We start from the raw sequence: 13,678 nt of genomic DNA on the forward strand, positions 1-13,678 counted from the left end.
TACCTAGTGGCCAATCAGAGAAAAAGCCTAACGCAGGCCGGCCGCGTGGCCCTCTGGGAGTTGTAGTTTACCCGCCACGCTGCCTGTCACGTGTTCCTGGAGGGGCGGGTACAACTCTGGACCAGAAGGACTCTTTGGCAGCGGCTCGTTCCTCAACTGCAGTCAACTACGGTCACTTCGCAGTCGGTTGGTCGGCTTCTGTATCTTTCTTTCCTTTATCCTCTGTGCTCAGGCAGGATTTTAAATTCCAAAAGAATTAAAATACTAAAAAACCCATGGCTCGCTTTGCGTCACTAGGGAGGAAATGGTGTAATAGCCTTCGATGGGTTTTTTTTTTTTTTGGGGGGGGGGGGGCGGGGTTTGAGGCTGGTTCTTTCTACGTGATCCTAGCTGTCCTGGAACTTGCTATATAGACCAGGCTAGCCTCTAAGAGAGATCCACCTGCCTTTGCCTTGGGAATGCTGGGGTTGAAAGTGTACGCCACCACACCGGGTCTTTGGGATTCTTCAAAACTCTGACTTTGACACTGAAAAGGGTGCCAGGATGACCTCCGGATTCTCCTAGGATCTCCTCCCTCCCAAATGTGGATTCCAGCCTACATCTTGCATAGGTTGCATGAGAAAGGCTATAGAGAATCAAGGTTTGAGTGAAAACTAAAGGGAAGAATTTACTGAGTGTTCACAGTTTTTACTGATAGCTATTACCACAAACATGGGATCATTCAACTCCGTCAAAAAATTCAGTTCAAAACAGGTCTTCAGCTAGCTTTCTTTCTCCAATGAACTCTACTGGATAAATGATGCTTCTCCATCAACGTGAAGCGTGGAGCAAGGGCTGGAGAAATGGCTCAGTGATTAAGAGACTGCTCTTCCAGAGGTCCTGAGTTCAAGTCCCAGCATGCACATGGTGGCTCACAACCATCAGTAAAGAGATCTGGCTCCCTCTTCTGCAGTGTCTGAAAACAGCTACAGTATACTGTACAGTGTACTTAACATATAATACATCTTTAAAAAAAAAAAAAAAGGCTGGAGAGATGGCTCAGTGGTTAAGAATACTGACTGCTCTTCCAGAGGTCCTAAGTTCAAGTCCCAAAAGCACATGGTGGCTGACAACCATCTCTAATGGGATCTGATGCCCTCTTCTGATGTGTCTGAAGACAGCTACAGTGTACTCATATAAAAAAAAAAAAAGAGAGAGAGAGAGAGAGAAAAGCCAGGCAATGGTGACGCGCATGCCTTTAATCCCAGCATGCGGGGAGGCAGAGGCAGGAGGATTTCTGGGTTTGAGACCTGGTCTACAGAGTGAGTTCCGGGACAGCCAGGGCTATACAGAGAAACCCTGTCTGGAAAAACAAAAAAAACAACAAAAAAAGTTTTATATGAGTACACTGTCTTCAGACACACAAATATTAACATGTGTTACAAGGTGGGCCTGTTAAAACTATAATCCCAGGTACTGGGGGACAGAAGCAAGAGGATCTGACGTTCAATGAGTGAACTACAGGGGAGCTCAAGGCTAACATGGGTAATTTAAACCATTTCAAAATATAAAGTGAGGGGACTAGAGGGATGGGTCAACAGTAAAGAGCACTTGCAGCTCTTCCGAAGGTCCTGAGTTCAAATCCCAGCAACCACACAGTGGCTCACAACCATCTGTAACGATATCTGGCACCCTCTTCTGGTGTGTCTGAAGACAGCTACAGTGTTATTACACATAATAAATCTAAAAATAAAAATAAAAAAAGTGAAAAAGAAGGCTGTGGATGTAGCTCAGTGGTTAAAGCAGGCACTTAGCACGCACAAGGCCCTAGGTTCTAATAAACAGTGCCACAGTAAATCAATCAATAATGATTATTGACATTTCCTGGATACTCCTTGCAGGTAAAGGACATAGGAGAAAGGAGGCCAGCCATGAAGACATCAACTGTCTCAGAACTGACTTCTTCCTACACCTCAGCATGATACCCATCTGTGTGTTCTTTGCTGAAACCTGGGCCCAGTGCAAGTCAGGAATATGCGATCCCTGTAATCCCAGCACTCTGAGAGGCAGAGGCAGGCAGATTTATGAGTTCAGGGACAGCCAGGGCTATACAGAGAATCCCTGTCTCTGTAAAAAAAAAAAAAAAACAAAACAAAAACAAAAAAACAAACAAAACCAATCCAAAACAAAACAAAAAAGGAATACGCTATTCAACACTTGAGAGGAGATAATCAGGAGTTCAAGGCCAGCCTGGGCTACGTGAAGCCAGGTCTCAAAACAAAGCCAGATGTGGTGGCTTTAAGCCGAGCCTTTAAACCCAGCACCCTAGAGGCAAAGGCAAGTAGATCTCTGTAACAGAGAGGGCTGCCTGATTTACTGTGCCCTCCCCCAGCCTTGAGCAGTGGGTGCAGACCTGGTTTTACCACGGTTGCAACCCAAGGTTGGAGCCTTTGGACCTAGGTGAAGTCTATTGATCTTCCTGCAGATCTGCAGCTTCCTGCAATCAGCTGGCTACACACTGAGCAGCTGAACCAGTTTTCTCGACCAGATCCTGGCATATTGGGGGATGGGCTTCTCCCCTTTAAATTCACAATTATCCATTAACCATTGGGCCTTGATCAGAACCTTTGTCTTGTTTCATTATTCCTCTCACCTGTCTGGTCTCTCTTCCGCCCCAGCTCTCCTTCCAGGTGTACCCAGTTCGACCAAGATGTGGGACAGCTACAGGTTTGGTGTTTTTTTGTTGTTGTTGTTGGTTTTTTTGTTTGTTTGTTTGGTTGGTTTTGTTTTGTTTGGTTTGGTTTTGGTTTTTCAAGACTGGGTTTCTCTGTATAGCCCTGGCTGGCGTGAACCACCACTGCCCAGTGGACAGCTACAGTTTACATAGCAAATATCAGGTCTGCCAGGACCACATAGACAAACCTTATCTAAAAAAAAAAAAAAACCAACTACAACAACAAAAAATGTGCATGATAAAACTTGACTCATGGGCTGGGAAAATGGCTCAGCAGTTACGAGCACAGGCTGTTCTTCCAGAGGTCCTGAGTTCAATTCCCAGCAACCACATGGTGGCTCACAACCATCTGTAATGGGATCTGATGTCCTCTTTTGGTGTCTGAAGAGAGCAATGGTATACATATATACATAAAATAAATAAATCTTTAAAACAACAACAACAAAAATAAAACAAACACAAGGGGTTGGAGAGAAGGCTCAACGGTAAGACCACTGGCTGCTTTGCTGTTTGTGTCTCAGCATCCGCATAAGGCAGCTTCCAACCGTTTGTAACTCTAGCTCCAGGGGATCTGACACCTCTAGCCTCTGAAGGCACCTGCAGTCTCATGTATGTACCTACATGCAGACACACACACACACACACACACCTACACAATGACTCTTGTAATTAATTTATTGTGTATATATTCATAGGGACATGTGCAGGTACACGTGGAGGTCAGAGAACAACTCTCACCTTGAAGAAGTCTGTTCTCTCTCAACCATGTGGGTTCTGGGGATTGATCTCCGATCATCAGGCTTGGTGGCACAAATCCTTAACATTGCACCAGCCCTAAGTCATGTAGTTCAATCTTATGTCTGAATATTAACAGTATAAAAGAGGCAGGAGAGAGAGTGGAACTTGAGACTAGGCAGTGAAGATGGATTCTAGTCCCAGCTTCACTTGCCCAGTCTCTGTAAAAAGGGGTAAAACCCCACAGTGCTCAGGAGGCAGAGGCCAATGGTCTCTCTGAGTTTGAGGCCAGGGTCTACATAATGAGTTCCAGACTACCCAGAGCTACATAGAAGTACACTGAAATGGTCCTATCTCAAAAACAAAAACAAAAAACAAACAAAAAAGCAAGGTGAAGGATCTGGAGAGATGGCTCACTGTTTAAGAGCACTGACTGCTCTTCCAGAGGTCCTGAGTTCAATTCCTATCAACCACATGGTGGCTCAGAACCATCTGTAATGGGATCTGATGGCCTCTTCTGGGGTGTCTGAAGACAGCTACAGTGTACTCGTATAGATAAAAATTAATTAAATATTTTTTTAAAGAGCACTGTCTGTTCTTGTAGAGGATCCAGTTCCTAGCACCCACACAGCAGCTCAAAACCTAATACTGTTACTCTACCTTGATGCCCCTTCTGACCTTCTTGGGCTGGTGCATGTATAATACATTCAGGAACACACACACTTAAATATTTCTAAAAGGGTGAGGGGGCCTAGAGATATGAGTTGGGTCAAATGTATTAGAAATAATTAGGAATGTAATTATTATAAAATAAAGAAAATATCTAATAAAACAGAGAATGGTCTTGTTGGACATCAATGAGAGGAGAAGCCCTTGGTCCTGTGGAGGCTCACTGACCCAGGGAATGCCAGGACAGGGAAGCGGGAGTGGGTGGGTTGGTGAGTAGGGGAAGGGAAGAAGGGATAGGGGGTTTCTGGAGGGGAAACAAGGAAAGGAGATAACATTTGAAATGTAAATAAAGAAATATCTAGTAAGAAAAAGAAATAATTAGGGATGTATACTTGGGGATTAGTAGAAATAATTAGGGTTACATCCATTTTGTATTGCTTTGTTTTGTTGAGACAGACTTTCTCTGTGTAGCCCTGGCTGTCCCAGAGCTTGCTCTGTAGACCAGGCTGGACACAAACTCACAGAGATTCCTTTGCCTCTGCCTTTTGAGTGCTGGCTTTAAAGGCATGTCCCACCTCCACAATCAACTAGTGTTACATCCTATAATAATAAAAACTCTGAAAATATAAAGTTTTTTGTGTGTATTCAGCATATATACATTTTTTGTGTGTATACAGCATATATACATATATATGCACATGTATAAACATAAGTAAATGTGTTTACACATTCAAATGCATACCTAAACATGCATATGTGTGTGTGTTAAGTGTACACACGCGCGCACGTGCACACGCACAGCACACATAATGTCTTAGGGATAAGACCCACACAGAGTGTACTGGGTGGTTTTCCATCAACTTGACCCAAGCTAAAGTCATCAGAGAAGAAGGAGCCACAGTTGAGGCTGTGGCATTTTTTCAATTAGAGATCAATGGGGACTGGGCAGTGGTGGTACACACCTTTCATCCCAGCACTTGGGAGGCAGAGGCAGGCAGATTTCTGAGTTCAAAGCCAGCCTGGTCTACAGAGTGAGTTCCAGGACAGCCAGGGCTACACAGAGAAACCCTGTCTCGAAAAACAAAAAGAAAAACAAACAAAAAACCCCAAATAATAATAATAATAAATAAAAATTAAGGGAAAGGAGAAAATAATATAATAATAAAATAATAATAATGGGACTGGAGAGAGGGCTCAGCAGTTATGAGCCTTCTCTTCCAGAGGACTTAAATTCAGTTCCTATCGCCCACATGGCAGCTCGCAACTGTCTGTAACTCCTCCTCCAAGAGATTTGATGACCTCAACTGACCTACTTGGGCACCAGACACACATGTGGTACACATACAAATATTCAGGCAAAATACTCAATACACATTAAAAATAAAAATAGGGCTCAGTAGTTCAAAGCATCAGCTGCTCTTCCAGAGGTTCAATTGCCAGTAACCACATGGTGGCTCATAACCATCTATAATGGATCTGCTGCCATCTTCTGGCATGCAGGTGTACATACAGATAGAGCACTCATACATAAAATAAATACTAAAAAAAAAAAACAATCTAAAAAAAATTAAAATACATCTTTTTTGTTGTTGTTTTGTTTTGTTTTTTCTGAGACAGGGTTTCTCTGTGTATCCCTGGCTGTCCTGGAACTCACTCTATAGACCAGGCTGGCCTCGAACTCAGAAATCTGCCTGCCTCTGCCTCCCAAGTGCTGGGATTACAGGTGTGCACCACCACTGCCTGGCTAGGGAAAATACATCTTAAAATATTTATTTTTATGTACATTGGTATTTTGCCTGGATGAATGTCTCTGTGAGAATGTTGGATCCTTTGGAATTAGAGTTAAAGACCGTTGTTAGCTACCAGGTACATGCTAGAAATTGAACCCTGGTTCTCTAAAAGAGCAGCCAGTGCTCTTAGCCCCTGAGCCATTTCTCCAACCCCTTAGATACATTTTAAAAAATTGTTTTTAAAATAGAGGGCTGGAGAGATAGCTCAGCAGTTAAGAGCATTGACTTCCAGAGGTCCCAAGTTCAATCCCCAGCAGCCATATGGTGGTTCACAACCATCTTTAATGGGATCAGATGCCCTCTTCTGGTGTGTCTGAAGACATTGACAAATAAATAAATAAATAAATAAATCTTTTAAAAAAATCTTTAAAGAAAATGTTCCTCTATATACCCCTGGATATCCTGGAACTCACTCTTGGGGTAGACCAATCTGGCCTCAAACTCAAAAGATCTACCCAACTTTGCCTCCAGAGTGCTGGGGTTAAACGCATGCGCCTTCACCATCCAGCAGAGCTAAGACATGTTCTTATAACAGTAGATATGACCCCCAGCATGACACTCTGGGCCATTTAGTATTTTTATTCTGTGTTTCTATAGAAACATGGTAACGGACAATAATAAAGTGTGTATAGTGTTCACTGGCAGACAGCTTGCTTCGTATGAGTAAGTCGGTGGGACACATGGGCTCCATCCCAAGTACTACACAAAGAAGACAGGGAGAAGGAGGTAGTGGTGAATCCTGTAATCCTAGCGCTCAGGAGGCTGAGGCAGGAGGATCATATTTGAGGCCATCCTGTCTACATACTGTTTCAGGATATCCTGGGCTATAGAAATAGAATGAGGTCTAAACTGAAAAGCACTACAGGCCTTTCATCCCAGCACTGTGGAGGCAAAGGCTGGCAGATGTCTGAGTTCCAGGCCAGCCTGGTCTATAGAGTGAGTAGCCAAGGCTATGTAGAGAAACCTTGTTTCAAAACAAACAAAAAAACAAAAGGCTAAGTGTAGTACACACACCTGTTAGTCTTAGTACTTGGAAGGCTGAATCAAGAGGATCAGGACTTTAAGACAAGTCAGAGAGACTGCTCCACGGGTAGAGGGGTGCATGCTGCCAAACTGACAACCTGAGGTAGATTTTTGTGACCCTTATAATGGAAGGAAAGAACTGTCTGTCTCCTGCAAGCAGTCCTCTGACCTTCTCACTCATGATACGGCAGCCATACCCTGCCATACACACATCACACACATGCAAATAAATAAAATATAATAAGCCAATTTTTAAAGAGTTTAAGATCTCCCTTAACTACCTAGGTCGTAGACCTGTTGTAATGAACACACCTTCTGTTGTTGTTTGCTTTATTGATTTTTGAGACAGGGTTTCTCTGTGTAGCCCTGGCTGTCCTGGACCTCACTCTGTAGACCAGGCTGGCCTCAAACTCAGAGATTTATCTATTGTTTCTGCCTCCCAAGTGCTGCGATTAATAGTGAATGTTCAACACCTTTAGTTCTAGCACTTGGTAGGCAGACACAGGTGGAGCTGTGTAAGTTCAAAACCAGCCTGGTCTATAAAGTGAGACCCATCCCCCAAACAATGGCAAAACAGAGAAACAGGAGAGAGGGGAGAGAAGGGATGGAGGAATGGCTTGAAATAGGGAATGGAGAATAGGGAAAGGCACACCTCTCTCTGAGAAGCCTGCCCACCAGGTCCTGGGACCAGTACTTCCTCACTCCCAGGCCTCTGTCTCTGTCTACTAGGTTCTGTGGGGCCTTCTCTCCCCAGAACCATTTAAAAGCCATAGAGAAGTATTGTGCCTAGATGGATGGATAGTATCAGGAGCTCTTGAGGGAAGATTGTGGTCTGTATCAAGTCTGACCCCAAACTGACCTTCCCACTTGAGGAAGAGGAAAGGAGTTCAAGTGGAATAAACTGACAGTTCATCTGCACACACACCCAAAGCAGAAGGTCACTTGGATAGCCTGCTTCTTCCATCTGGGCTAGAACCAAGAATAAACACTGCTGGGAATCCCCCAGCCACTGGGATGTGCTGAAACGCTCTGCTTTTCTTACGGCCCCCCATCCAATCACTCTCATCCCTGAAGCCTGATGAACTCAGCTGTCAGGAGTCAAGAACTAAGATGTAAAAACAAACAGCCGAGGCTGGGGGTGCAGTTCAATAGAGCACTTGTTCAGGGTGTGTGAAGCCTTGGGCTCAGTCTCCCAAATCAAAAAAGATAAATCAAACACTTATGCAGTACTTAAACTGTGGGCCAAGTACTATTACAAGAACTTGAGCACAGTAACATTTAATCTTCCCAAGAGCCCTATAGGGTGGAAACAACCATGCTGTCCTTCCCATTCACAGATAAGGAAACTGAGGTGGAAAGTGGAGGAGCCAGATTTGAACCAGGCAGCAGCTGAGTCTAGATGCTTCTCTCTCTCTTCTCTCTCTCCTTCCCTGCCCCTCACATTGTTGTTGGTTGTTTTTCAAGACAGGGTTTCTCTGTGTAACACTCACTGGCTGTCCTGGAACTCTGTAGACCAGGCTGGTCTCAAACTCAGAAATTTGCCTGCCTCTGCCTCCCAAGTGCTGGGATTAAAGACACACACCACCAATGCCGGACTTGTTTTGTTTTTTTTTGTTTTTGAGAGAGAATCTCATGTAGCCCAGATTGGCCTTCAACTTGCTTCTTAGCTAAAGATGGCCTTGAACTCCTGACCCTACTACCCATACTTCCTTAGTGTTGGGATTTCAGATTAGGCTACTTCAATTCAGGCTTTTTTATTTATGTATTTATTTATGTATTTATTTATTTTTTGAGTAAGGGTCTTGCTATGTACCCCAGGTTGGGTTCCAAGTTGCTATGCAGCTTAGAATGACCTTTTAATCCTGATTGTACAGCTCAGCCTCCCAAGTGCAAGGAACATAAGCATGAACTACTATGCAAACGATCAGTCAGTTCGCTGTACAGGCTCAATACAGCACCTGTGTGTGGAGTCAGCATCTCACTTGAACCATATGAACCCACAGACGGATCAGACTCCAGAGCCTAAATGCTCTCACCTTGGTCTAGCTCCTGGAGCAGGGCTTGGGACAGAGGAGCGAGGTTAGAGACTAAACCACAAGTGTAACAACCTTTACATGTATTTTCATCTCAGCCCTTTAAAAAAACAAACAAACAAAAAAAAAGCTCACGGGGATAGGGACCTTAAACTTCCTTCCAGAACTTGGGACAGAGTCTGACAGGAAAGAATACACCCTACTCTTATCAGACCCTTTGACACGAGCTCATCAGGGACAAAATTAAAGGAACTTCCTAAGTTTCCCTTCTACCCTACTTCCTTATCATTTAAAAATATGAGCCCCATCCCCATCATAGTGCCAGCAGTAAATACTACAGTCATCTATAAAACAAGTCACTAGCTAGGTATGGACATCTGTAATTCCAGTAGGCCAGGGAGCCAGGCCTCTGAAACTTCAGTGCCAGGCTGGCAGGCTGGTCTACAAAGTCAGCTGCAGGCTAGCCAAAACTAAATAGTTTAAGACCCTTTCTTTCTTTCTTTCTTTCTTTCTTTCTTTCTTTCTTTCTTTCTTTCTTTCTTTCTTTCTTTCTTCTTTCTTTCTTTCTTTCTTTTTTTTTTTTTTTTTTGGATTTGGTATTTTCGAGACAGGGTTTCTCTGTATAGCCCTGGAACTCACTCTGTAGACGAGGCTGGCCTCAAACTCAGAAATCCGCCTGCCTCTGCCTCCCAGAATGCTGGGATTACAGGCGTGCGCTACCACCGCCCTGCTAGAACCTGTCTTAAAAACAGAAATGAGCTGGGCAGTGGTGGCGCACGCCTTTAATCCCAGCACTTGGGAGGGAGGCCAGCCTGGTCTACAGAGTGAGTTCCAGGACAGCCAGGGCTATACACAGAAACCCTGTCTTGAAAAACCAAAAAAAAAAAAAAAAAAAAACAAACCCAGAAATGAACAACAAACATCGACAACAACAAAATCAAATTACTAACTAGGCTCTGGAATCCCATCTGTTCTAATAGGTAGATTCTGCATGGGTGATTCTTGACTAGGTAGATGGCAGGTAGGCTGTTTCTTCTCCAGACATCCACTAGGCATCAGCTTGTTCTATATATGTGGGGAGGCTCAAGGGAAGGCTTGAAGGGGAGGCTCATTCAGCCTCCTGCTCTCAAGAGATTACATGATAGGAAAAAACGGAATGTCTACAGATAACTATAAAATGAGTCTCTGTCTAGCTCAACTCTGTAGAAAGAGGAAGTTAAATTATTGCAACAGACTGTTTTGTTTAGCCTTGAGATAAAGGAGGAAGGAAAATGATACCTGTTTTTGTACTTATCCTCAACTTCCACAGCCTGGGTGGGAGATACACACTGCCTTCTGCTGAGTGCACTCTTGAGACTGTTCCATTTCCCCAGTACCCTGGTGCAGAAGCTCCTTCCTCAGCTTATGCTATCTCTCCACACAGGCTGGTACTTAGAGGACCTGGAACAGCCTGATCTCTTCTGAGACCTAAGGACAAGCAGTTAATTCCTTCCAGAACAGGTGGGTCCCCGTGCCCATCTCAAGCACATTCCAGGACACACCCTTATGCCACCGTCCTTCACCACAACCCTTCCTTCTTAGAGCAGGCTCTGATTCCCTTGAGAAGCCCAGGTTCTGTTGGGAGGAGGAAAGACAGATACAATCAGAGGCGAGGCAGGGAGGGGCCCACAAAACTGGTGTTCCCACTGGTACAATTTCCTGCCCTGATGCTAGCTAGCCTTTACCTAGGCTGGGTGGGGAAGAATCAGGTACAGACAAGACATCTCAGTCCCTCACCCATTACCACTCTCTTCTTGGCAGCTCTCTGCTTGTTTCTTGAAGGGACTCAGGACCTAGTAGGCCCTAAACAAATGGAGCACTTGAGTCACAAAGGCAGAAAGCAGAGGAGCATGCATGTTCAGAACAGCAATCTTATTCCTACAGGAAAGGCTTTCGTTTACCAGACTGGGTTAGTCACTGCAGCAGCCCAAACCTCTGGAATCTTTGTTCAAGGGCCTGGTATATTGGGCACTGGACACGTGCTCTAAGATCATTTTCCCCTTTCGGGGTAGATGGCTCAGTGGTTAAAGGCACTTACTGCATAATCATGAGGACCAGAGGTCAGATCTCAACACATGTAATAAGTTGAGCGAGTATCCTGACTGTAACCCCAACTCCAAGAAACCATCTTTCCCCTGCATGTGCACTGAGGATTTTGCTTGACAACTGGAGAGGGTACCTGTCCTGGTCACCTGTCCTGGTCAAGAGTAAGGACTTAGGAGCCTCTGGATCTCTCTATGCAGTCCTGTTGACAGGCATTTCACAGCTCTCAGTTTGGCTGGAGATATTTGACTTGAAGACATTAGAACCCCACCTATTACCTCAAAAATCTCCAGTTGCCCCCTCACCAGAAACTGAGGTGGGTACAGGAGAGGACAAGTAAGTGGAATTCATTAAAAGTGTTTATTTCTCACAGCGAGGAGAAAGGGCAGTACACAGTCAGCTTTTGGCTCCTTTCCAGGCTGTCTCCCCCATGTCCTTCCCAACACAAAGCACTGGCAAGAGGGGCTGCAGGACAGAGTCACAACGTGAGTCACAGGTGGGTAGATGGGGTTCTAGAGTCCCATCTTGGACCCCTTGTCCTGGAGAATCAAAGCTCGGGGGCATAGGGCTCCCCATTGGGGGAGGGGACCCGCAACTCAGCATCGTGTCTCACCACAGTGAAGAGTCCCGCCACTGCCAGCAGAGTCGTCACCATGACAGCAGAGCAGATGCTGAACATATTTCTGGTGCCCGTTTTCCGATCGCTGTCATGGAGGACAAGGAGCCCTAGGCAGGCCAGTAAATGCAGGGGCACTCGGAACCAATTGAGGACGCCGGCCTGCTCTGTCTCGGGGATCACTTTCCTCCGCAGGAAGCTCATGCTGGGAAAGTAGAGCCCACAGGCCAACTCGATAAGTAAAAAGGCGATGAAGGATTCCACAGGATTTTCCTGGCCTGGGCTGGTGGAGAAAGTCAACATGAAGAGAGAGAAGACGACAATGAGTACCGCCAGGGAGAGCAGGTGCATGGGCTGGAGGTGGTACCTCTTGGAGGTGGCGATGCGGTACAGAGAGGAACCCAGAAGGCTGGCAGCCATGAAGCTGGAGAACACAATGCCCAGCGGGGCCCCGTGTGGGTCCAGCACAGGTGTCCAGAGGAAGACAAAGATGAAGATGACACTCTCAAACAGGGCCTGTATGACACCCAGCAGCAACACCCGGCGGTCAGACAGGAGGCAGCGCAGGCCTCCGGCACAGGTCTTGGAGAAGGCACGCTGGCGGTCGTAATTCTCTCCCCAGTTTCGAAGGGCCAAGGCCCCAGCCAGAGCTAGAAGAGGGATGGCAGCCACAAAGGGTGCCACAGGCCCCATCCCCATCCAGCTAGCCACAGCCTCAGCTGCCACACCAGCTGCCACGGCCAGCACGTGGTTCCAGAAGGCGGCTCGGGCAAAGGTAGCCGGGATCCACTCGGATGGGAAGTCATGCCTCTCCACATGCTCGTGGATGTACCAGGCCTCAAAGGCGGAGAAGAGGAGAGCTGTGGACAACCCGCCGAGTGCTCTGCCCACCAGCAGCACAAAGTAGTCTTGAGAGAGCTTGGTTATGCAACATAGAGAGTAAGTGAGGGAGAAAAGGACACAGGACTTCTTACGACCCAGCCAGTCCACAAGCGAGGAGGCCACTAGGCCAAAGAGGACCGTGGAGGCAAGGCCACAGACGTAGAGGATAGCAATCTGACCCTCCAGGAAGTGGTAATGCTGATAGAGTTTATACAGGTAGGGGGCTTGGAGCCAGTCCGCTGCCAGGGCCAGAAAGTAGACTTGATAGAAGTCTAGTTGAAACTGAAGGAAGGAGGGGTTGCTGCAAGCTCTTCCAGGGGGCCTGGCTCTGCATCTGGACAGCTCCAGGCCCAGGCAGGAGGCCAAGAGGCCCACAAAAGACAAATAGGCAGTCAGCAGCATGGTGGGCCCCCGGACGACCTGGAGAGAGAACGGTGGTCACAGTCACATCCATAATCCAAGTTGCATAGTCAAGGGGTTGGGTGTCTAAGCAGAAGGCAACTCCACCCAACTGCACAGTCTCTCCCCCAGAGCTGAGACTGGAGGGACCAGTTGGGTGGGTGGGAGGAGAGGTTGTCTCCTAAGATTCTGTGGGGCAGGGGAAGGTGACAGTGGGGAGAGGCCAGAGCACTCGCTCCACCCTTGCCTGGTACAGCAAGGGGGACTCCTTTCAGTAATCCCGGTCCCGCAGGTTCGAAAGGGGCAACTGTCCTTCTCCATGATAGGTTCTGCAGGTTTCCTGTACCTCCCATCCTCGCCGATGAGCCAGTTTTAGACCTCAGTGTTTCCACATCTATTCCCGAGCATCCCTTCCGCCCGCGCCGGCCTCTCCAATGCTTCGCAGTCACGCGCGCGCACCGCAGGTTCCCCGACTCTGGGTCACGGGTGACCCCCCTGCGCCCCCTAGCCTCAGCCCAGCGTCCCCTCACCTGCTTGCGCCTCGCCCGGCCCCCATCTCACCTGCTGCCCCGGTTTGCGGGGACGCTCCGGACACGTCCGGCTCCAGGCCGCCGGGCCACCCTCCCCGCACTGGCTCCGGCTCCGCTCCGGTTCCAGCAGCGCGCCCGCCCCTCACAGCCTGCTTCCGGGAGCCGGGCTGGCTCGTGGCCGCCGCCATGATAGCCTCGTCACGTGA

General features: G+C 47.0%; 1 protein-coding gene across 2 annotated transcripts; it reads right to left on the reverse strand.

Moving 5' to 3' along the window:
* Window positions 1–11,386: 11,386 nt before the first annotated feature.
* On the reverse strand, window positions 11,387–13,678 carry Mfsd5 (major facilitator superfamily domain containing 5). 2 transcript variants are annotated; one of them, XM_052160581.1, is made up of 2 exons: window positions 13,504–13,678; window positions 11,387–12,963 (listed from the first exon to the last, which is right to left on the reverse strand). In XM_052160581.1, exon 2 carries the CDS (start codon window positions 12,943–12,945, stop codon window positions 11,593–11,595), a length of 1,353 nt encoding a protein of 450 aa, XP_052016541.1. In that variant the 5' UTR covers window positions 12,946–12,963; window positions 13,504–13,678; the 3' UTR covers window positions 11,387–11,592. The 2 variants fall into 2 exon arrangements, with proteins under 2 accessions (XP_052016541.1, XP_052016542.1); XM_052160582.1 differs by lacking the exon at window positions 13,504–13,678 and adding an exon at window positions 13,289–13,371.

This window comes from Apodemus sylvaticus, chromosome 17, assembly GCF_947179515.1.
Source record: "Apodemus sylvaticus chromosome 17, mApoSyl1.1, whole genome shotgun sequence".
Lineage (NCBI taxonomy): Eukaryota > Metazoa > Chordata > Mammalia > Rodentia > Muridae > Apodemus > Apodemus sylvaticus.

Bases quoted from the DNA above. Each gene is read 5' to 3' on its own strand.
- Mfsd5 (XM_052160581.1), bottom strand. From the start codon at position 12,945: ATGCTGCTGACTGCCTATTTGTCTTTTGTGGGCCTCTTGGCCTCCTGC.